General features: G+C 37.9%; 1 protein-coding gene and 1 pseudogene across 4 annotated transcripts in view; both read right to left on the bottom strand.

Moving 5' to 3' along the window:
- Positions 1-11,897, bottom strand: part of CBWD1 (COBW domain containing 1) — a 60,117-nt gene extending 48,220 nt beyond the window's left edge. For all 4 annotated transcript variants that reach the window (XM_023213225.1, XM_023213226.1, XM_023213227.1 and 1 more), the window contains exons 1-4: positions 11,766-11,897; positions 5,607-5,644; positions 4,664-4,907; positions 1,608-1,694 (exon numbers count right to left, since the gene is read on the bottom strand). In XM_023213225.1, the coding sequence (XP_023068993.1) occupies positions 1,608-1,694; positions 4,664-4,817 (241 nt within the window). In that variant the 5' untranslated portion in view covers positions 4,818-4,907; positions 5,607-5,644; positions 11,766-11,897. The remainder of the gene's footprint in view (positions 1-1,607; positions 1,695-4,663; positions 4,908-5,606; positions 5,645-11,765) is intronic.
- Positions 11,898-13,411: 1,514 nt separating this feature from the next.
- LOC111543416 lies at positions 13,412-14,157 on the bottom strand (annotated as a pseudogene).
- Between the last annotated feature and the right edge of the window lie 10,195 nt (positions 14,158-24,352).

Here is a 24,352-nt window from a genome sequence, read left to right as displayed (position 1 = left end):
CCAGCCTGGGCGACAGCTTGGGCAACAGAGCGAGACTCCCTCCATCTCAAAAAAAAAAAAAAAAAAAAAATTAAACTTTTAGTTAAATTCACATATTTTCCTAGCAATACTTACTTAAGAAAGAATAAACTATATTTGAAATGCTTGTTATCTATAAGAATTATTTTAAATGTTTTACTTTTCCTCTAATAAAGAAATATACCAAACGGTGAAGAGTTCTAAAAGTCCAGTAAGCAAATGAGCCCTCATAAAATTGAGTAGTTTTACACTTCCATAGTTTTTATCATATTTCAGCTAGGTATTAATAAAGAGCTTCTAAAGGGGTTGCTACAGAATTCAGACTACATACAGAACATTAATGAAACATGAAGGAAAGTGTTAAGAATGCCGTGAAAAATAAAATTGCGAAAATGATCCAGGAAAAAATAAAGAAAATAGTAAGAATAAATGTAATCAGTGTGCAATAGGTTATTTAATAAGATGATGGAAATAAACAGTCTGTTATTAGAAATCTCAGGATTTTTGCCTAAAAAGTACTTTTCTCTTTAGTTTATTAAAACTAGAAATCGAATATAACAGGTTTCCCATCCTGTTCATAAAACCTAGCTCTTTTACTTTTTACAACTGAAAAAAATAGTACATTTTAAAAGAAATCATTTAATAGATAGTTTTTTGGCTAGAAGTGAGCTTTGATTACAATTCATACTTATGAAGAAAAACTCCTATAAAGATAATAGAAGTATCGTATCTAGCACTATTTTTTTTAACTACAGTTCAATATTTGAGTTGAGAAGTTAAGCACACTTATTTTCACAGATAATTTAAGATACATGAGCATAAAGACCATATGTTTATCTTATTTTTAAAATCTTGAGTTTTAACTGCATTGCAGATAATAAACATTAAACAAAGTAAACTTATAACAGAAGCATATTCAAATATTTTTCATGAGTTGCAATAAAGTCAATACAGAAGTGTCTTTCTAGTTCCTAAAAAAAAACGTTTTTTGGCTGGGTGTAGTGGCTCACGCCTATAATCCCAGCACTTTGGGAGGCCGAGGCAGGCAGATCATGAGGCCAGGAGCTCAAGACCATCCTGGACAACATGATGAAACCCCATCTCTACTAAAAATACAAAAATTATCTGGGTGTGGTGGCATGTGCCTGTAATCCCAGCTACTTGGGAGGCTGAGGCAGGACAATCGCTTGAACCCGGGAGACAGAGGTGGCAGTGAGCTGAGACTGTGCCACTGCACTCCAGCCTGGCGACACAGAGACTCCATCTCAAAAAGAAAAATTAAAAAAAAAAAAAACAACCGTTTTTTCAAATGTCTAGATTTTTACTTCTGGAGTCATTTATTTCATGTAAAAATCTAGTTTAATTCTATTAATAAGAATTCCAAAGTTACACAAAATAAAATTTTATTAAAACTAATTTTAGTATTTTCAACCGATATAAATCTTAACAGAAATTAATCTAATTTTTCCAAAGCTATCCACATCAGTATAATACCTTGCATTTTCATTTTTAAACATGGAATATCGACTCACCAGAGGAAGAAAGTCACATAAAGTCTTGCAACATGACATTTATTGAACTTTACTTACCTTCCCCAAATTCATTTAAAATGACTGCTACTCTTTTACTATGTTGCTCTGTCAAAATATAGTTCAGAAGTGTTGTCTTCCCAGCACCTATAAAACATTTTTTGTAAATAAAAAATTCAAAATAATTTTAAAGATATGAAAAAGATATAAAGAATCCTAATGTTTTTGAGAATTTGCATGCTATTTTTCATATATTATTTAAGTACAGTATAGAACATCCTAGAGGATAAGATTAAAGCACCCTTTGAAACCTATTGCAAAATACTTTATGTAGACATACAATTTTATAAATATTTACAAATACTCCTACAAGTTGAAACAGTTTCTTCAACCTAGCCTAACCTTTCCTAAAATTTACACACAATGATCTTTTATTTATAATGGCCTTTTATTTCAACATTAACCAGACGCAAATTCAGGCTGAGTATATGGCTACTTATAGTATGCTTTAAACAATCTATAAAAGTTTTTATGAAATGAGAAATAGAGGCAGGTAGTGTCAACAACGGACAGAATGTTCAGTAAAGATAAATTCATAGAGCTATACCAACTTTATCCAGCAGGTGGCATGCGAAACCTAATATGTCAATCTCGAGTAGAAGAAAGAGTCTTGTGAACCATACACATTAAAGTTCATAGAGGAAAAAAAGAAAATCCTAACTGCATAGTATTGTAGTTCAATTGTATGGCTATATCATTTCTTTATCTTTTTTTGTTGGACATCGTTTCCAGTGTTTTACTATTACAGTGCTGCTAAAAACTTTTACATGTAGGCAATATACATGTCTTCTGAAATACATTAAGCTTTCTAGTATATAACTAGATCTTCCTATAACTAGGAAGATTTTACGAAGTATTAGGGTATTAATATCTTTGAGGTCATATTCCTTTCAAAGCTTTTTAAGAGATGAAGGCTTATATTTAGAGTACTTTAGGAGGCTCAACATCACAAAAGTATGAAGTATAGAATGGAAGAGAGAGACTTTGGGCAATGAGAAAAATCTTAAAACCAGTTCAAGACTGAGACAGAGGCCCTGAACATGAGTGTTTTACAGGGCACTGATGTGAAAACTGAAAGGAAAGGGTGAATGTAAGAAATCTCCTAAGAGAAGACTTATTAGGGCTTTTTAACCATATTATGAAAAAAAACACTTTAAGACATAGTTCGTTCATTCCAAGGTTTCTAATATGTAACAGATTTATGCTGGGCCTTGGTGAAAAAGTGAACAAGACAGCCTCTGCCTTCACGGAGCTTAGAAATATCAAGGGAAGCGGGGAATGGAGGGGAATTCAGTGAATAAGGAGGCAATTCTGTCACAGGATGACATATTCAATAGGAGATGTACGAAATGCTATGGAGAACCTAAAAGTGACATCTAGCCAGAGGAGTCACAGTAAAAAAAGTACCTATTCCAAGGGGCGAAAATACTTGGCACCTTTGAAGTAACTTTAGTTCATTGTGTGGGGCCAATTTGGCAGGCTGGAAAGGTTGGCAAGATCCAGATCCTACAGGTCCTTGTAATTCATGTTAAGGAATTTGAACTTTAACCCATATGGACGCCACTGAAAGGTGTGACGCAATCAGACTGACATAAAGATCATTAAGGCTAACAGGCAACGAATAAATTAAAGGGCAACAAGACTCCAGATTAGTCAGGAGGCTTTTAGAGTATTCCAAATGGTTGGGATCACAGGAGCAGGATTTGGGGGGATGGTAACGGATGAAGTTTCAGACATGTTAAGCTTTAAGTTGTAGGACATCAAAATAGAAATTACACAGAAGTGTTGCTAAAGATGGACAAAGGGGGAAGGAGGAGGGAGCTTTAAAAAGAAGCCAGAGAAGCAGGTGGAAAAATCAGAAGAAAAATGTAATACAAGTCAATGGAACAGTGCTTCAAAATGGGAAAATGGTCAGTGATAGGAGTGAAACTATCCCTAGATTCAGCAACAGGTTTGCTGGTATTAGTCCTCACTCCTGAGCTTCAGATCATTTTCTCCAATGATCAGCTGATTTACTTCTCAATAGAGCAGCCTCTGAATAACGGGGGAAATGCCAAAAATCCATTCCTTTATGAAATTACTTTCGAGCAAAAAACGGGAATAAACTTACAGTCTACAAAGTTAAAAAAAAAAAAAAAGGGTTCTTATTTTTACATAAAAGGTCATAAGGTCATGAGGTGGCCCAAGTCTGTACCTGTCTCTAGCAACATCTAGGAATATTATTTCTCTGAAACAGTACCATTTTATTTATATTTCTTAACTTTTTTCAAACTTCTAATACAGTCGTATATTTGTTCTAGCCCTTCTATTTAACAGTAAGGTTTAAAAATGTATTTCTCAAACTTTTCCAGTAAGAAATTTCTACTGTAAGTGCATAAACCACCCTTCACAAAACTACCAGGTTCACAAACTTGTGGTTTCGAGTATCCCTGTACACTCATAAACGTTCTTAATTTGAGAAATAGTCTTGGAGGACAGAGATTTTATTCTTACTTCCTACGCAGCGGTTTACAAACAGACCTCAAAAAAAAAAAAAAAAAAAAAAGGTGTTTGAGATAGGAGCACTTCCTGCTAACTGGCTGGAGGACTTTGGATCGTGGGGAAGCGGAATCTACTGAGGAAAGCCCCACATGTCGGGCATTTTACAGATGGGACGTCCTTTAATGGCAATAGGTAGGTGGTGCCGGCCTTATTTCACAGGTGACAGGTATTTTTGCCATTTTCAGGTGAGGTGGATGAGCGTCAGAAAGGTAAGATAACTTGCTAAGAGGTCACAGAGATAATTAGGGGGGCGTGTCTGAGCTTCAAAGCCTTGTTTCAAAGGCTAATTTCGATCTCACTTGAGACATGGGAATCTAACGCAGAGAGGACCAGGCATCACTAAACTCCCAAGATGAGAGGGAACCCATACCAGGAGCAAGTGACCCAGCCTCTACCTCAAAGCCATTTGCTCTTGATCATGAGGCCCCAATGCCTCAGGAGAAGAGGCACTGGCAGCCCCCAAAATCCCAGGACACCAGAGTTCACGGCATTTTGTGACCGGGATGGTTAGTTACCTAAATACCCGGTGATAATTGTGACTGGGATCTTAGCGCCGAGACCAGACTTTTCCTCCTCCTCGCTTTGCTTCGTCTCAATGGGAATCAATTCAGGACAATCCTCCTCCGCAGGATCCTCTTCCTCATCCACAGATCCAACAGTCGGTAACATTCCGGCCTACAGCACGTCCGAACCTCAGCTGAACCGCTGGGACCAACACTTCATACCGCTGCCGCGCACGCCCAGCACGCCACTCCAGGCCTGGCCAGGGTATGACGTCATCACATCGCGACGCTAGTTGATCCCGCCCCGATTACCTGGGCTCTGAACTAGAACGGCCTCTTCTCTTAGCCACACCCCCCAGGGAGGTGGTCTCTCCCCGACGGAAGCTGGACACGCCCCTGGGCGTGTTCTGTGAACCTGAGCGACCCTGCGGAGAGTCCTTAGGGCGCACTGACCACCTGTCTGAAGGTGTCACAGGCACCTATAGCCTTAATAAGCTACTGGCTGTGGGTAGTGCTGAGGCCGGCCTGCTGGAAATCTGGTGTGGGTAGCCTGACCTAACCAGTTCCCACAGGGCATAGACTTTATCAACCTGACCTTTTAGTCTCGTTTAAAAAAAAAAGTTTTAATTCATAGGGGAAAGAATGGAAGATTGTAACATTACAATTTTAATTGTAATTTTTATACCTAAAGGATAACCAGTGACACTTTTTTCTTTTTTTATTATTACATATTATATATGTAATTCCAAATTTTTGGTATTCATACATCACTTTTATTTACTTTTTTCTCGTTATTTATTTGGACTTAAGGTAACCTAAGTTCATTAATTATATTTGCTGGTTCATGACACTCTCATCAATAATCCATAGTAGCCCTCCTTTCTAATATAAATTTATAGTGAACTCCTTTGACCTGATCCCTAACCTAAGAACATTACCAGTAAGTTACATGTACCTGTGCGCACCGCCCCCGCTTCCAATCCGCAGCCTGTCCTGTAAGATAGTAACAACAATCATGAATTGGTTTTGGATTGCCGATCATTCCGTCTTTTCTTTTTAGTTTTATCACATATACCACGTATGTACTTAGATAATACGTTGTTTAATTTTGGGTGTTTTTGAACTTCATAAAATTATCCATATACTATATAAACTCCTGAGGCTTGCTATATCTTTCAGCATCACTGCTGTCTTGTATTCTATTGTGTGGCTACACGGCAATTTATTCATTTCCTCTCGATTGTTCGAGGTTTTGCTATGATGATCAGGGCTGCTATGAACATTTTTACTGATGTATGTGTGTGCAACTTTCTCTTGAGAGTCTGTGTAAGAGTTGAATTGCTGGGTCCTAGGTTATTCAAATGTTATACTTTGCAAGGAAGTGCACAATTATTTTTCAAAATGTTTGTACAAATTGATACATTTTCCCAGCAAATTATAAGAGATCTCATTGGTCTGTATGTCAATATTATCAGGCCTTAATTTTTCACCAATCAATTGAGTACAAAAGAAGACTTCATTGTGATCTTCATTTGCATTTCCTTGATTACTAACAAGATTGAGAACGTTTTCATTTGTTTTGGCAATATTTAATTCTTAGAATGACCCTGTGAAGTGTTATCCCTCTTTCAAACATGAGGCACCAAGAGTTACTTGTCCAGGTTAGGTCATAAAAATCTATCTGATGCACAAATAGAATGTTTTACTACTATCCTGGTGCCAAATAAAAGGTTGACTTTTCCTTCCTTCTCTGAAATTCCCCATAAAATACACTGTGTGTATTCCATTAGTTCTACTGATAAGGATATATAACTTGAAGGTTCTCTTTGTGGTATTTATCACACCTTTTGCAGAACACAGTTAAGACAGGGGGTTTATATTTGTGCAAATGAGTATAATATATTCACACATAATCAGTCTGAGAAATCAGGACTTGAATGCTTTGCCAGCTTTGACAATGTAATCATTAACCACCTGAGGAAGAAATGAGGCAAATACCTTAGGCATGGTGGTTCAGTTCACTTTATTCTACCAAAGGAGAAAAGCTGTGATGGGCAGCCCAAAATAGACAGCATTAAGCCCTAAACACAATGGTTCACAAGCTTTTTCGTTTCAGGAATGCTATGAAGTATTGATTTTTTTTTGACAACCTAAAGGAAGGAGTAACATTGCACCCACAGGCATCACACCATTTGCTTGATGTCCTTTCAGCACTGCATTACTGCCTGAATAGTAGCTATTACAGCCCTCACCACCTTCTTTTACATATTTTTTAAAGTACTTGTGGGTTCCCAATATGGCACTGGCTGAATGTTATACTAAAATTCCTCTTTCTGTTTTTTGAGACAGGGTCTCACTCCGTCGCCCAGCATGGAGTGCATTGGCACGATCACAGCTCACTGCAGTCCTAAACTCCTGGGCTCAAGTTATCCTCCCACCTCAGCCTCCCAAGTAGCTGGGACTCCAGTCATATGCCATTACATCTGGCTAATTTTTCTTTTTCTTTTTGGTAGAGACAGGGTCTCACTATGTTGTCCAGTCTGGTCTAAAGTCTCATCTCTAACAATGAGCAACCTGTAACCTATGAGGCCAGCTCAGTCAAATTGACCTAATAGCATTATTGTAACAGTATGTAGCCTCAGTCAGAGCAAAATAAGTTTTACACATTGGCCAAAAATTAAATGCACCACAAATATCTATCAACTGATAGACAACCCAAATATGACAAAGTGATAAAATATGATCTATCCATACAATGGAAAATTATTTGGCAATAAACAGGAAAAAGGACTGATACCTGCTACAAAATGAATCAATCTTCAAAACATTATGGTAAGTGAAAAAAGCTATTCACAAAAGACCACATGTTGTATGATTCCATTTATATGAAATATCCAAAATAGGCAAATCTATAGAGACAGAAAGTACATTAATGGTTCCCAGGAGTGGAGGGCTGGGGAGAGACTACAGTGGTTTTTGGGCGGTGATGAAAATGTTCTAAAATTGATTATGGTGATGATAGTACAACTCTGATTATACTGAAAACCATTAAATTGTACACTTTAAATTGGTGAATTGTATCATATGTGAAATTTATCTCAATAAAGCTGCTATTCTTAAAAGAAATAAAGGCCTATCTGTCCATCAAAATGGGGTGCCTGTGTGCATTTGTAGAGAAACACTGTCTTCAGCAGTTTCAAGTTCTGGCCTTAGGTATAAGTATAAAGATTACAGCTTGATAAAAATTTTTCTTTAGTCTGTTCCATAGTTCCTCTTCAGTCAAATTTTTATCCATGGATTCTGTGGAGTCCTGTCATTTTATTTTCTCAGATAGATTTATAATCTCAGTTCTCCCAAAATAGCTGGGCATGACTTTTTATTTTTATTTCTTTTTTCTTTTCGAGGTGGAGTCTTGCTCTGTTGCCCAGGCTGGAGTGCAGTGACATGATCTTGGCTCACTGAAACCTCTGCCTCCCGGGTTCAAGCGATTCTCCTGCCTCAGCCTCCTAAGTAGCTGGGATTACTACTACTCCCACCACCACGCCCGGCTAATTTTTGTATTTTTAGTAGAGACGAGGTTTCACCATGTTGGCCAGGCTGGTCTTGAATTCCTGACCTCATGATCCATCTACTCAGCCTCCTAAAGAGCTGGGATTATAGGCGTGAGCCACCGCGCTGGGCTTTTTTTTTTTTTTTTTTTTTTTTTATAAGAGGGTTATCTATTCTGAGTGAGGCTTTCTCATTGTTAAATTTGAAATGCCTTTTTAAATATGAAATTTCTTAATTATAATATTTTAGGATCTATTACAGTTTCTGATATAACTTAAAAATTCCTCCTCATTTAGCTTTGCTATTTTGTTTCATCTCATTTACTTTAGGTTAAAACAACAACAGTAACAATAATAATAATGTGTTGAGCCTCTAAGCATCTGATAGGCACTACGTTTAGCACGTTAAATGCATTATCCCATTTAACTCTCCAAGGTAAATACTATTTGTATGCCCATTTTATAGATGAGGAAATTGAGGCTTAGAAAAGACAAATACCTTGCTCAAAGTTATACAATCAGTAAATGGCAGCCCTTGGGCTCAATCCAAACCTGCTTGACACTAAATCTCATGCTCTTTTAAACCAGAAGACCTGCAAACTTTTCTGTAAAACTAGATGATAAATATCTTAGTCTTTACAGATCAAAAAGCAAATTTAAGGACATTGCGTAGGTACTTATATAAATAAGAGAGAAATCAAATGTCTACAAGTTTGAAATTTGAATTTCTGTATTAAACAAAATTATGAGAGGCCACTGTTTTGGACTGAGCTCCTGCACTAGTCCCAAGTAGACCAGACCAAACCAAAATGGAGTCACTCATGCTAAGCACCACAAAATCAAACTAAAACTTTAAAAAGCAGGTCCCAAAATAGACGAGTTTTTTTTTCTTCTCCTGAAAACAGGAGATTCCAGTATAGTAAGGAAGTCCCCTCTGCTCTACCCCTTACAGAAAAGTAATATGAAGTAACAACAGATTATTTACAAAAAACTAATCTTGGCCGGACACAGTGGCTCATGCCTGTAATCCCAGCACTTTGGAAAGCCAAGGAGGGTGGATCACCTGAGGTCAGGAGCTCAAGATCAGCCTGGCCAACATGGCAAAACCCCGTCTCCACTAAAAATACAAAAATTAGCTGGGCATGGTGGCACATGTGTGTAGTCCCAGCTACTCAGGAGGCTGAGGCAGGAGAATCGCTTGAACCCGAGAGGTGAGGTTGCAGTGAGCCAAGATCGTGCCACTGCATTCCAGCCTGGATGACAGGGTGAGACTCCATCTCAAAAAAAATAAAAAAGTAATCTGATGTTAACCAATCAGTTTTGTTTTGTTTTTTCTTATTCTGTTTCCTTGTTCCCACCTTACAAAATCCAGTGTTCTGCTATTTTCCAATGGGATTAGAGACCAAATAACTCTATTTATGATGATAAAAAGTGATGTCAATGCCTAAAGTTTTGGGCAACCTCGAAATTAATCATCCTTTCAAAATTGAGAGGTTGACCAAAAGGAGGAAATGTTAAACTCAGTGTGGCCTAAAGCTGCCTCCTTACATATTTTAAGTTTGCCCTAAAGGTTTCCTAGTACATAAAAAACTATAACTCAACTTGATATGTAAAACGGACTGTAACCTACTCTTGTAACAAGTAGTGAGTCTCAGCCAGTCACAGTGCCGAACTTCAGCCAACCACAGGCAGCCAACTCTTCAAACCAGGTTCAAATAAGGCAAATGTCCAGCTGTAACCAACCTTAGTCTGGTTCTGGGGGCTGCCTAATTCACAAATCCTTCTTTGCTCAATTAACCTCTAAAGATTTCCTTTCAACACGTATAATTTTCACATCATGAAATAATGGTCTTCTTTAATTTTTTTTCCAGTGTATTAAAAATATAAAAATCATTTGTAGGCTATACAATAAATGGTAGCAGGCTATAGTTTCCCAACTCCTGATCTAAGCTAATATAATATACTATTTTCTTAAGCAGAATTAAATGAAATTTTGCAAAATTAGATCCTCCTTGCTATTTTAAACTCAGTTTGTAAATCATTCACCATTAAAACAATCCTGGACCCTCAAAGGGTTAGGTACCACTGTTACCATAGTGCTAATATTCAGAGGCAGATCTGAAGCTGAGAAGCTTAAACTTTTTTCCCAAGGGCACTAATACCTGGCCTGGGAAAAACCTAATTAAGGTGAAACTTGAGTCTTTGCATTGTAGTAGGAGTCCTCCTAGGTGGGAGAAGAGCAGAGCAGATAAGCTCTTAAACTGTCTGGATTTCAGCAGCTCAGCTTTTTGACAATAACTTTGCCATATGTCCTTTGGTACAATTCCCTACAAATTCCCTACTAGTCCCCTTTGCTTCATTTTTCTCTCTTGAATAGTTAAGTTAATCACCATAAGAAAAAGAACTGTAGCTATATCCAAATAAGAAGAAAGCTAAAAATAATACCAACTTGGTTTTTTTTTGTTTGTTTTTTTCTTTCTCATTTTTGCAACTTCCTGCAAAGGAAACAACATACTAGTGGCCAGCAATAGCTACTGGTTTAGAGAAAAGGAAACTGAGAGTTTCAAAAGTAACCCAGTTCCTCTTATCTAGCTGTGGCAAGTAAATAAATAAAATCTTTTTAAATGTTTAAAATTTATCAGTTTATTTAACATTTTCCACTGGGTACATATGAACTTGTTGGGAACATATCTAAAGGGCCAAAGGCCAATCGCTTGTATTCTTGTGACTGCTTTGCTTAAGGTAGAATATCAATATTCAAGTGTCATACAGTCCTCTTTTAAGATATACAACCACTGTAAGGACAGGAAAGAATGTTTCCTCTCCAGAATACTGAAGATGACTAGCAGGTAAAAAATGTGCATTTCAATGTTCTTAGGAGCTGTGCTATTAAAGGCTGTAAGTAACATTGTTTGAATTAATTATCTTTGGTGGTTAAAATAAATCTTAGCTTACAATTGAGTCACTTGTAAGTCAGCTTGCCATGAAATAAAAAAAAAAAAAAAGAAAACACCATTCAAAGCCCTCAAGCTGATGAGTTGAGTGGTGCACCATTCTCTCTAACAGAAAGTACATTTTAGATACTATAGGAGTGGGCAGAATGACAGGAGTAGAAGTTGGGCAAAATGAAAAAAAAAAAAATGTTTTGCAATGATTGATGGTGTAATAGTTTAGGAGACAGTCTACATAATTTCTTCTCTTGTCATTAGAAATTTCAAACTGACATTTGTGGCTATAAGTTTCACTTTCTAGTTTTCATAGTGTTAGAGAAGCATATTCCAAAAATCCATAGGCACCTGCTCATAATTCCTTAAATTTAAGTAAAAGGCACGAAACAAATGATCCATCTCCATTCTTCCTTCCCCTTTCTAGTCCCTCAAAGAGTGTTTAATCATACTTTATTGAAATACCATGTTACTGGCAAAGCCAGGTCTTTCTGGCTTCAAGACCAGGGTCTTTTGAGTCTTATAGCTCTGTCTCTCAGTCATTGTCTTAGACCTTTTGTGCTGCTATAACAAAATATCCAATACTGGCTAATTTATAAATAATAGAAATTTATTTCTCACAGTTCTGGAGGCTACGAAGTCCAAACTCAAAGTGCCAGGAAGTTTGTGTCTAGCAAGGGCTGGTCTCTGCTTCCAAGATGGTACCTCAAAAGCTGTGTCCTCCTGAGGGGAAGAACACTGTGTGTTCACCTGGTAGAAGGAGACAGAAATAAACTTTCACATTGTTTAAGTTTCTGTTTATGCCACCGAAACTAATCCTAACCAACTTATTTGATTAATTGTTTTTTAAATAATATAAGTAGGCTGTGCACAGTGGCTCATGCCTGTAATACAAGCACTTTGGGAGGCTGAGGGGAAAGGATCTCTTGAGGCCAGGAGTTCAAGGTCAGCCTGGGCAACATAGCAAGACCCTGTTTCTACAAAAATTTTGAAACTTAACTGGGCATGGTGCCATGCACCAGTAGTCTCAGCTACTCAGGAGGCTGAGGTGGGAGGATCACTTGAACCTAAGAGCTTGAGGTTACAGTGAGCTATGATCATAGCACTGCACTCCAGCTGGGGTGACAGAAAAAGACCTTGTTTCTTATTAAAAAAAAAAAAATATATATATATATATATACACACACACACACACACACACACATATATGTGTGTGTGTATATATACTATTTATATATAAATTATATATTATACCTGAATGTATTATAATTATAAAAAATTCAAACAGTAGAAAAGTATTAGGGTAAAATGTGGAGTCTCTTTCACTAACCTCAGTTTTACTTCCCTTCACCAATATTATATAAACACTGTGAGCAATTTAATAGACTTAGGTCCAGAATTTTTTGGTCCAATATTATGTTTGCCCCTGCCATGTTAGATATTTTTCTGTAGGAGAAGCAAGATTCCTCCTGAAAGAATATTCCTGTTTAGACTAAGTCTTATGTATATGAATATATATATTTGCATACATGTGCATTCATAAAATTATAACAGAAAAGTACATTTGATACATATGTGGCTTTTGTTTTAATAAATAGGAACATACATAGGTTTTGCTCTGGAGATTGCTTTCTTCATTTGACAATATGCACTGATACTCTTTCCTTCTCACTAGAATTAGAAATACATCATTCATCATTCTTTTTTTTTTTTTGAGACGAGGTTTCGCTGTTGGTGTCCAGGCTAGAGTACAATGGTACGATTCTGGCTCACTGAAACCTCTGCCTCCCTGGTTCAAGCGATTCTCTTGTCTCAGCCTCCCAAGTAGCTGGGATTACAGGTGCCCGCCATAACACTTGGCTAATTTTTGTATTTTTAGTAGAGACGGGGTTTCACCACATTGGCCAGGCTGGTCTTGAACTCTTGACATCAGGTAATCCACCCGCCTCGGTCTCCCAAAGTGCTGGGATTATAAGCATGAGCCATCGCGCCCGGTCATACATCATTCTTTTTTTTTTTTTTTTCATAACGCTTCAGAGTAAATTCTTTAAGTTCCTGGGCAGGTTTTACAGATCTCTTTCATCCATGATAAATGGTTGCTAAATTATGATTCTGCAAAAGTAATCCCATAAACAGACATCCAGGTAAATTTACAACCAGTGAAATTCTTAGGCCAAAAAACAAATAGCCAGACAAATCAAACCTACACACTATTAATTAAAATGAAGCCAGTGTTAGGGTTTCTAAAAGAACCAGAACAGGAAAGATTAATCAAACAGAAGATCCTCATCCTTCTCTTCAGCTAGAAGATTAGCAGGCTCCAACACCTCTCCAGCTGCTCTCCTTTGTTCCAAGTCTTTCTCAGATTTTTCCTTTAGAATCTTTTTCTTCTCCTGTATTTTCTTTAACCTATAGCACTCTTCTTGCTCTCTCTCATCCAGCTCTGTGATGATATAAACAAGAGTACGTTCAATCCGGGGAATGATGACATGTTCAATGGCATTTACATGCCTGTTGGTTATCTTAATAGCTTCATCCAAAGTAACAAAAGAAGTCTGCAGCGAAGCTAGTTCCACCAGTAGTTCCACTGCTTTGGCGTAATTCCTCTTTAATTTAGCCAAGTGTTAAACCCACCTCTGGCTAAACCAGTCAGTTCATAACTGTCAGTTCCTTCATGGTAATGTTCAAATACTGGCAAAGTAACACCTGCTACATTATCTTTCTTCTCTCGAATCTTCACTTGGGCTTTATTTACATTTTGGATAACTGTAGTGCTGAAGTCACCTGCTGTGAACTTGGCTTCAGCTAGTGAAAAGGTAGCTTCTCTCATCACTTCGCCCATCAACATTTTAGTCTCTATTATCTTCTTTAGGATCTGTCGAAATCGAAGAGTTAAAGCATCAGATTTTTTCTTCAGGAGGTTTCTACCTGTCTGTGCTCCCTTTAAACGAGCCTTCATGATGGTCTGTGCCATTCGCTAGGGAAAGATTTCAATTCGGTCTTTGCCTGACATTCTGAAGATAACTGTTCAGCTCGGGTCCCCAGCCGGGCAACTGAGGCTACAACAGCTCCAGAACTGGCCCCCACAGTGACTTCCTCTACGGGAGTCAGCTGGTTGTGTCACTTGACCCCTCTCGTTGCTAAGAGGCAGCCCATCATTCATTTTTTAAACCACTTCATGTTATTCCATAATAGAGATGTAACTATTTCATCTTATCTTCAAAAGGGTCATAAAGATTGACTACCTCTTCAAAACATGCTCGAAAGGTAAATTCAACGTATTATCAAGAAATATAAGAAAGTATGTTGATTAGCTGTAGCTTCTATGTTTAATAATAAACTTTATTCTTATTCTCCTTTGATATTTTAGACTTGTTAGCATGGCTTATTAAATTAGTTTAGTTCAGTTATGGAAATATCAAAGTTCAAATTCAGTAAATTTTAATATTAATTTCTTATTAACAGTTCTGGTTACTTATAAGTAATATGATTCTACCCATGTATTGTATTTTTATAGCAAACTCATATTTTGGATTGTGTATTGCTATCCATAAATTTACGCATGTACTTTCATAATTTAATTGTGATTAGTGAGTTTTTGGCAGCAGTATACAATACATAGATTAAAATTAATTCTGAACTGATGCTAGAAGAAAGATTAGTTCACATATTGCATCTTGATAATAGTGCTGCTTTGTGCCTAAGGTATTGCTTAGCTATTCATATCCCTGGGTAATACCACTTGTAGGCTGGGTACGGTGGCTCACATCTGTAATCTCAGCACTTTGGGAGACCAAGGTAAGTGGATCACTTCAGGTCAGGAGTTCAAGACCAGCCTGGCCAACATGGTGAAACCATGTCTCTCCTAATAATACAAAAATTAGGGCCATGTGCGGTGGCTCACACCTGTGATCCCAGCACTTTGGGTGGCCGAGGTGGGCGGATCACAAGGTCAGGAGATCGAGACCATCCTGGCTAACATGGTGAAACCCTATCTCTACTAAAAATACAAAAAATTAGCCGGGCGTGGTGGCAGGTGCCTGTAGTCCCAGCTACTCAGGAGGCTGAGGCAGGAGAATGGCGTGAACTCAGGAGATGGAGCTTGCAGTGAGCCAAGATCACGCCACTGCATTCCAGCCTGGACGACAGAGAGAGACTCCGTCTCAAAAAAAAAAAAAAAAAATTAGCGGGGCTGGTGGCACACTCCTGTAATCTCAGCTAGTCAGGAGGCTGAGGCAGGAGAATCAATTGAACCCAGGAGGTGGAGGTTGCAGTGAGCCAAGATCATGCCATTGCATTCCAGCCCGGGCGATAAGAGAGAAACTCCATCTCCAAAGAAAAAAGAAAAAAGAAACTGGTAGTAAGCAGAATACTAATCTATATGCTTTTACATCATAATGGTTCCTTTTACTTCGTGTATTTTTGTTTATGAAATTCTGCAAATCATACAAGCTACAGATGGTGACAACAGTAGAAATATAAACTTTAGCACACTTGTGTATGCATTAATATGCTCAAAATATATAAAGAAATAGTATTTATATAAATAAATACATATAATTTTTAGATCCTAATCAGAGGTTGACATGGGTTACCTTTGGGGGAGAGGAAACAGGAAAGGTGATATGGTTGGCAGACAAAGAGAATATGGAGAAGTAATCTCCCACTGTAATAGTCTGTTTTCACGTTGCTGGGCAATTTGCAAAAGAAAGAGGTTTATTGGACTTACAGTTCCACATGGCTGGGGAGGCCTCACAATCATGGCAGAAGGTGAAAGGCATGTCTTACCTGGAAGCAGACAAGAGAAGAGAGCTTGTGCAGGGAAACTCCCCTTCTCAAAACCATCAGATCTTATGAGACTTAGTCACTATCACAAGAACAGCATGAGAAAGGCCTGCCCCCATGATTCAATTACCTCCCACTGGGTCCCTCCCACAATACATGGGAATCCAAGATGAGATTTGGGTGGGGACACAGCCAACCCATACCATTCCACCCCTAGCCCCTCCCAAATCTCATGTCCTCACATTTTAAAATGAGTCATGGTTTCCCAACAGTGTCCCAAAGTCTTAATTCATTCCAGCATTAATTCATTTCAGTGTTAACTCTAAAGTCCACAGCCCAAAATCCAAAGTCTCATCCGAGACAAGGCAAGTCCCTTCCACCTATGGGCCTGTAAAATCAAAAGCAAGTTAGTTACTTCCTAGATACAATGGGGGTACAGCATTGGGTAAATACAGCCATCCCAAATGGGAGAAATTGGCCAAAACAAGGGTGATACAAGGCCCCATGAAAGTCTGAAATCCAGTGGGACAGTCAAATCTCAAAGCTTCAAAATGATCTCCTTTGCCTCCATGTCTCACATTCAGGTCATGCTGATGCAAGAGGTGGATTCCTATGTTCTTGGGCAGCTCTGCCCCTGAGGCTTTGCAGGGTACAGCCTCTCTCCAAGCTGCTTTCACAGGCTGACACTGAGTGTCTGTGGCTTTTCTAGGTGCACAGTGCAAGCCATCCATGGATCTACCATTCTGAGGTCTAAAGGACAGTGGCCCTCTTCTCACTGCTCTGCTAGATGGTACCCCAGTAGGGACTCTGTGTGGGGGCTCCAATCCTACATTTCCCTTTCACACTGCCCTAGCACAGGTTCTCCATAAGGGACCTGGCCTTGCAGCAAACTTCCACATCTTCTGAAATCTAGGTGGAGGCTCCCAAACCTCAATTCTTGACTTCTATGCACCCACAGGTTCAAAGCCATGTGGAAGCTACCAAGGCTTGGGGCTTGCACCCTCTGAAACAATAGCCCAAGCTGTACTTTGGCCCTTTTTGTTCATGGCTGGGTTGCAGGGTATGAAGTTTCTAGACTGCATAAAGCAGAGGGACCCTGGGCCCAGCCCACAAAACCAGTTTTTCCTCCTCAACCTCTGGGCCTGTGATGGGAGGCGTTGCCATGAAGAACTCTGACATGCCCTGGAGGCACTTTCCCCATTGTCTTGGGGATTAACATTCAGCTCCTTGTTACCTATGCAAATTTCTGCAGCCAGCTTGAATTTCTTCTCAGAAATTGGGATTTTCTTTTCTAGCACATTGTCAGCCTGCAAATTTTCCAAACTTTTATGCTCTGCTTCGCTTATATAACTGAATGCCTTTAATAGCACCCAAGTCACCTCTTGAATGCTTTGCTGCTTAGAAATTTCTTCTGCCAGGTACCCTAAATCATCTCTCTCAAGTTAAAAGTTCCACATATATCTAGGGCAGGGGCAAAATACCACTAGTCTCTTTACTAAAACATAACAAGAGTCACACCATTGCTCCAGTTCTCAACAAGTTTCTCATTTCCATCTAAGACCACCTCAGCCTGGACTTTATCATATCACTATCAGCATTTTGGGCAAAGTCATTCAACAGGTCTCTAGGAAGCTCCAAACTTTCCTGCATATTCCTGTCTTCTGAGCCCTCCAAACTGTTCCAATCTCTGCTTGTTACCCAGTTCCAAAGTTGCTCCCACGTTTTCAGGTATCTATTCAGCAATGCCCCACTCTACTTGTACCAATTTACTGTATTAGTTCACTTTTATGCTGCTAATGAAGACATACCTGACACTGGGCAATTTGTAAAGGAAAGAAGTTTATTGGACTTACTGTTCCACATGGCTGGGGAGGCCTCACAATCATGGTGGAAGGTGAAAGGCATGTCTCACTTGGAAGCAGACAAGAGAAGAGAGCTTATGCAGGGAAACTCCCCTTTTTAAAACCATCAGATCTTGTGAGACTTTCTCACTATCCCAAGAACAGCATGGGAGATACCTGCCCCCTGATTCAGTTACCTCCCACCGGGTCCCCCCACAACACATGGGAATTCAAGATGAGATTTGGGTGGGGATACAACCAAACCATATCGCCTCCCCAAAAAAATCCTGTTTAGATTAAGTTTTATGTTTATGAATATATGTATATGCATGCATGTGCATGCAGAAAATTATAACAGAAAGAGTATTATATATATAAATATGCATTCTTTAATATGTACTGATTTGTAGAATAACAATTATAAGTGGTATGAGGTGAAAGAAGCAGTTTGTTCATAAGTATGTAGTATGATTCCATTTCAGTAAAAATTAACAAAAACATGCTTGTATGTGCATGGGCATATATTAATATGTGCTCATATATGTATGCTATACATATATATGCTATACATATATATGTGTGTATGCTGATATATGTGTGTGGAAGCAATATGTTTGGGATGATACACACCCTTGCAATAACATGAACTACCTCAGGGAGTAGTATAGATGACAGAGACAATGGGGGAAGAGGAGCAATGTTACCTTAAAAAAAAATCTTTGCATCCTATTACTGGTTACAAGAGGCATATAACATTATTTTTTAAATTTTAAATAAATATGTTAGCAACCTTTGCATGGATGGAAAATTTTAAATAAGTATGAAAATACCGATTGCATACACCTTTTGAAATTCTACTGATAGGGATTTATCTTACATATTTACATATACAAACATTTATGACATTCATAGCACTATTGTTTTAAAGGTGAGATGTTGGAAACATCCTAACTATTTAACTATAGAGGAATGGCTAAATAAGTTTGGCTCATTCAAAGGATACCATGGAAGAGCAAGGCTTTGCATCGTATTTCGATATGAAACTGTTAGAAGCACCTTTATTTTGAATAGCCTCTAAGAAGAAGTTGGATAGAAAGAGTGCAAATGAAATATTCTGATTAATAACAGAATCTATACTATAAGATGGTGAATTTCTGATCAGAAAGGCGGAAAGTTCGTCTACAGCTTAAGTGGACAAATTTAATTTTCTATAACATTCATATCTGATAGATTAAATAAATAGGTACGATTTCCTTAAGAAACATGCTTTATAAGCATTATGGTCATTACATTCTTTAAAGTTAAGGGTTACATTCCTGGGAGATTAAATAAAAACTGAAAAGTTAACAGTTGACTTGCCTGAGGAGCTACTTGTTCTTCCTTAGCAAATACTGAAGAGAAAAATAATGTAATATAACAGAAACAGAGCATGCATCTGATAAACATGTAACAGCAACAGGGAACACACAGGCCTTTGCCCTACCTGGCTGGTGTCCTTTGTTCATTGTACTTCTGAGGTTGCCGGAATGTAAATGTTCATTTCACTATCTCAACTGAGCAGAGTAATAACCAGAATCGTACTTTGAATTCTAAAAGATCTTGGATCAAGAAGATTGTGTCTTTTCAAGGTTTGCATCAAATATCATTGTGACCTATAGTATTTTTTTTAAACATTAAGTGAAGCTTAATCAAAATTTTAGGTTTAAAATACAAGAGTCATTAACAAGATATATTGTTAGGTAGAAAAACATGCAGAACAGTATGTTGTTTCATTTGGAGGGGAGAAAAAGAAAAGAGAAAATGCTTAATATAACAATTTTTATTTGTATTACTTCATGTAAGAACTTCTCTACAACCACTGATTTTCTTACTTGCTTTCTGAGCAATGTAGAATTTTAGTCGTCACTTCACCATTAATTTCTTGTTATTAATCCATTGCCATTTTCCCAGCTGAAAGAGAAAATTTCCTTTTAATTTTCTAACCCATTTTGAAACAATTTCAACTTACAAAAGTTACAAAAATAGTAGAGATTCCCATATACCCTTTACTGTGTTTTCCTGAATGTTAATGTCTTACTATCACTACAATGATCAAAAGCAGGTAAGGAGCATCGATACGTTACCATTCACAAAACCAGAGACCTTATTCACATTTTGCCAGTTGTCTCACTGAAGACCTGTTTCTGGGCCAAAATCTAATCCAGGATCCCACATTGCATTCAGTTGTCACTTCTCAGTCTACTTTAATCAGAAGTATTGCTCAGTCTTTGTCTTCCAGTACCTTGATACTCTTGAGGAGTACTGGTCAGTTGTTTTGTAGAATGTTCCTTCACTTGGATTTGTCTTCTGTTTCAGCATGATTAAATTCAGGTTACGTATTTTTGGCAGGGATACTACAAATTGATGTTGCATCCTTCTCTGTGCATCACTTCAGGAGGTACATGACATCCACCTGTGCTTTTACTAGAATGTTAACTTTGTCAGCAGGGTTCCTCCACCATAAAATTATTGTTTCCCTAATGCAGTTAATAAGTACCTCATGGGGAGACACTTTGAAACTATGTAAATATCTTGTGTTTTCATCATACTTCAGCTCACAGATTTGATCTTCCATTATTCTTTTTCAGAATTACAGCTTTATTAAGGCACAACTTAGCCACTCATTTAAGTGTACAACTCAATGAGTTTTAATAACATTTATACAGTTGTGCCACAATCATCCCAATCCAGTTTGAGAACACTTTCACCATCCCAAAAAGTTCCTTTGAGTCTGTGTACAATTAATCTCTTTAGCTCAGGCCTGAGGTAACCATTGGTCTGCCTTCTGTCTTTGTTTATACAATACACTGAATTTTTTCTCATTATTTACTTGCTTGACTTTTTACTCTGAAAAAATATTAGTTTATGAATAAGAAGACAATTTCTAACACATTGTTTGGTATGTGACACAGGAAGGACACTGATCAACCTGGAAGTCAAGAGAAATGATGGATTCTTTGGTGTCAGATTAAACAGAAACTTTGAATATTCTGGATATTAGCAGAACCTAAATTATCCAGTTGCTTTAGATCTTCAGTTAATTCACAAAAGTTATTCCAATTAAATTCTTTCTCTGAATTTATAAAGTCAAAGGCATAACCTTTGATCCTTATAAGCACAAAGCAATTTTGATTTTGTCACGTCAACATGCCTTAGAAAAATGGTAAGATCCAGGGCTTTTGTTTCTTTGTTTTTCTCTTGTTGTCATTTTGTTTTATTTTCCTTCGGTTTGTTAGTTTTGAAGGCCTTCACTTTTTGGTTTACTGTTTAAAATTATTTTCTTCCGGAGTCAATTTTATTAACCCAGTGAAATATAGTTTCAAGGACATTGTGTCTTACCCATACTTTCCAAGGTATGTTTTCTATAATAAGGCAATGTTGTTAAAATCAGGACAATTTTATTTTCAAAAATGTATATGTCTAGCATCTCTCAAAAGAAAATCCTTAGATCTAGCAGTACATGGTCCAAGTTTCCACAGCTGGAGCAAGTAGTGGCCATCCACTTTAGACAGAATGTGTTCTTCAGTTTGCCAAGGCCCCACCTATTCCCTATTGAATCACACCACGACTGCTTCATTCTTGTAAGCTCCTTATCTAGCCCTGTTGAACACTTGAGTTTATTTATTTATTTATAAATTTTTATATTTTTAATATATATCTGTATAACCACAACCACAGATGTATGCATATTAAAATTGAACTATTTTCCATAGTTAAATTTTGGCAGGGATACTACAAATTGATGTTGTAGTATCAATTGGCAGGGATACTACAAATGGATGTTGCCAATGCCCCACCTATTCCCTATTGAATCACACCACAACAGCTTCATTCTTGTAAGCTCCTTCTCTAGCCCTGTTGGACACTTGAGTTTGTTTATTTAGGCATAGTAAAGTAAAGCTCACTAATGTTCAATTTATGGGTATCCTCCCCAACACATAAATACCCCATGCACTCTACCATTTCTATCTCCCCACACTTCCAACTTTTAATTTTGGTTAGATTATTTCTTTTTCATTATTATGACTATGTAAATAATATCCACAGATGAGCTTTATAGTATCCTCTGATTCTTTTTTCATTACTACTCAACTTTTTATTTTCCCTGAAATTAATAATTTTATGAGTTACAATTTTTAATGAGTTTTTATTGTAGTTTTGGTTGCATAATACCATATATTTATCATTAATTCATTCCCAAGCTCTTAAAAAGTTGCTTAAATATCCTTTTCATATGTTCAGATTAATCTAGTATTCTTTTAATTTCATTTCCTTCAAGAAATCTGTCCTAGGGTCTTGTGATCTGCTCTGTGTTGGAATTGTTGCCCTTCATGTTTCATGCAACAGCTCAGGGATCTTTCATTTTCTTCAAGAAATCTGTCCTAGGGTCTTGTGATCTGCTCTGTGTTGGAATTGTTGCCCTTCATGTTTCATGCAACAGCTCAGGGATCTTGCTGCAGATTCCCTTTTCCTCTGTCTTGTGCTAAATTCCCTTGATTCCTAAATCCTATGTCTTCTTCTTTCATAATTTTTACCTTTATTTTTGTGGAGCACATCCTCTAGTAGCTTCCTGAGAAAAAGTGTGCATCGGGTGAACTCTTGAAGACCTTATATATCTTAAAATGTTTTTATTGAATACATAGATTCAGTTGATGGGTTGGCTGGTTTAGTAATCAGGCTACACTAGTCTGTGCTGCAGCAACATATCCCTTAAGTCTCAGTAACTTAATATGGAGGAGTTTATTTCTACTAGCATCCCAGACCAAAGCAGGCCAGCCAACACTCACACAAGGCTACTTTCATAGGGCAGTTCCAAAAGTTGGAAGTCCTTCACTTCAGCTGTCAGAATGAGGGGGCGAGAGTGCAGAGAGGGCTGCAACTACCCTTGTCTCAGACTGGAAGTGGCTTCCTATCCCATTCATACTCTTTTTGTGACTATTATTCATACGATCTGGCCTAAGTCCAGGGACTGGCAAATGTAGAGATGAATATTTGTTTACTTCATATCCTCTGACACAGTGAAGTTAAGAATTCTGGACTGGAATTCTTTTCTCTCTCTCTCTCTTTTTTTTTTTTTTTTTTTGAGATGGAGTCTCACTCTGTTACCCAGGCTGGAGTGCAGTGGCACAGTCTCAGTTCACTGCAAGCTCCACCTCCCGGGTTCAAGTGATTCTTCTGCCTCAGCCTTCTGAGTAGCTGGGATTATAGGCATGTAATTTTTGTATTTTTAGTAGAGACAGGGTTTCACTGTGTTGGTCAGGCTGGTCTCAAACTCCTGACCTGGTGATCCACCCTCCTTGGCCTCCCAAAGTGCTGGGATTACAGGTGTGCACCACCGCGCCTGGCTAATTTTTGTATTTTTAGTAGAGACAGGATTTCACCACGTTGGTCAGGCTGGTCTCAAACTCCTGACCTGGTGATACGCCCTCCTCGCCTCCCAAAGTGCTGGGATTATAGGCTTGAGCCACCGCGCCCGGCTTCTTTTCTCTTTTGAATGTGGTAGGCACTGCTCTGTGTCTTCAAACTTCCAGTCTCCCAAATTGCTGGTAAGAAACCAGTTTAATTATTGACTTTTGTGTATGACTACTCCCTGTCTTCTGAGCGCAGAAGCACAGGATTTTCACTTTATGTCCAGTTTTTATAGGTTGAATTGTGTCCCCTGCCCCCCATTCCACCAAAATTCACACAGTGAAGCCCTAACCCCCAGTAATCTCGAATATGACTGTATTGAGATGTGGGGTCTGTTAAGAGGTAATTAAGGTCAAATGAGGTCTAATGGGCAGGTCTTCACCTAATATGACTGGTGTCCTTTTAAGAAGAGGAGACGAGGACGCAGACAACACTGAGCAAGGGAAGACAATATGAGGACACAACTAGAAGGCAGCCACCTGCGAGCTAAGGAGGGAAGCCTCAGGAAAAAGCAAACCTGCTATGACCTTGATCTTAGACTTCTAGCATCCAGAGCCATGAGAAAACAAATTTCTGCTGTTCAAGCCACACAGTCTGTGGTGTTTTGTTACGGCAGCTCTAGCAAACTAATATATCAGTGTTTTAAAATTGCACAGATAATGTGCTTTGGGATGGGTCTAACTCTATTATTATTATTATTATTTGTCACTCAGGTAGTCTCTTACAATCTGAGAACTTATGTCCTTGGATTTTCTTGAATTATTTTATTGATGATTTCCTTTCTTCTCTTTTCTCTGTTGCTCTTTGTGGATCTCCTCTTATTTTGATGTTGGACTTCTTATTCTGTACCCATAAAATAAAAAATAAAAAGTTTTAATTGAGTCACATCTTTAAAAAATATCCACAGAGGCATAAAAGGAGATAGTGCACCCATGAAACAGTCTTATGCTATTTTAGAGAGGGACATTCAAGAAACAGAAAGGGAGCTCTGGGAAATTTGAGCAATATATAATAGCAGAATAAAAAATTCTTTATTTTTCCTTTAATTTTTTCTGTTCGGTTTCTAACTCTTATTTTCTATATTTTTGCTCTGCTTACTGGGAGATTGGCTCAAGTTTATCATCCAAACTTTCT

Source organism: Piliocolobus tephrosceles, chromosome 14 (assembly GCF_002776525.5).
Source record: "Piliocolobus tephrosceles isolate RC106 chromosome 14, ASM277652v3, whole genome shotgun sequence".
NCBI lineage: Eukaryota > Metazoa > Chordata > Mammalia > Primates > Cercopithecidae > Piliocolobus > Piliocolobus tephrosceles.
This window is presented reverse-complemented; position numbering and strand designations above follow the sequence as displayed.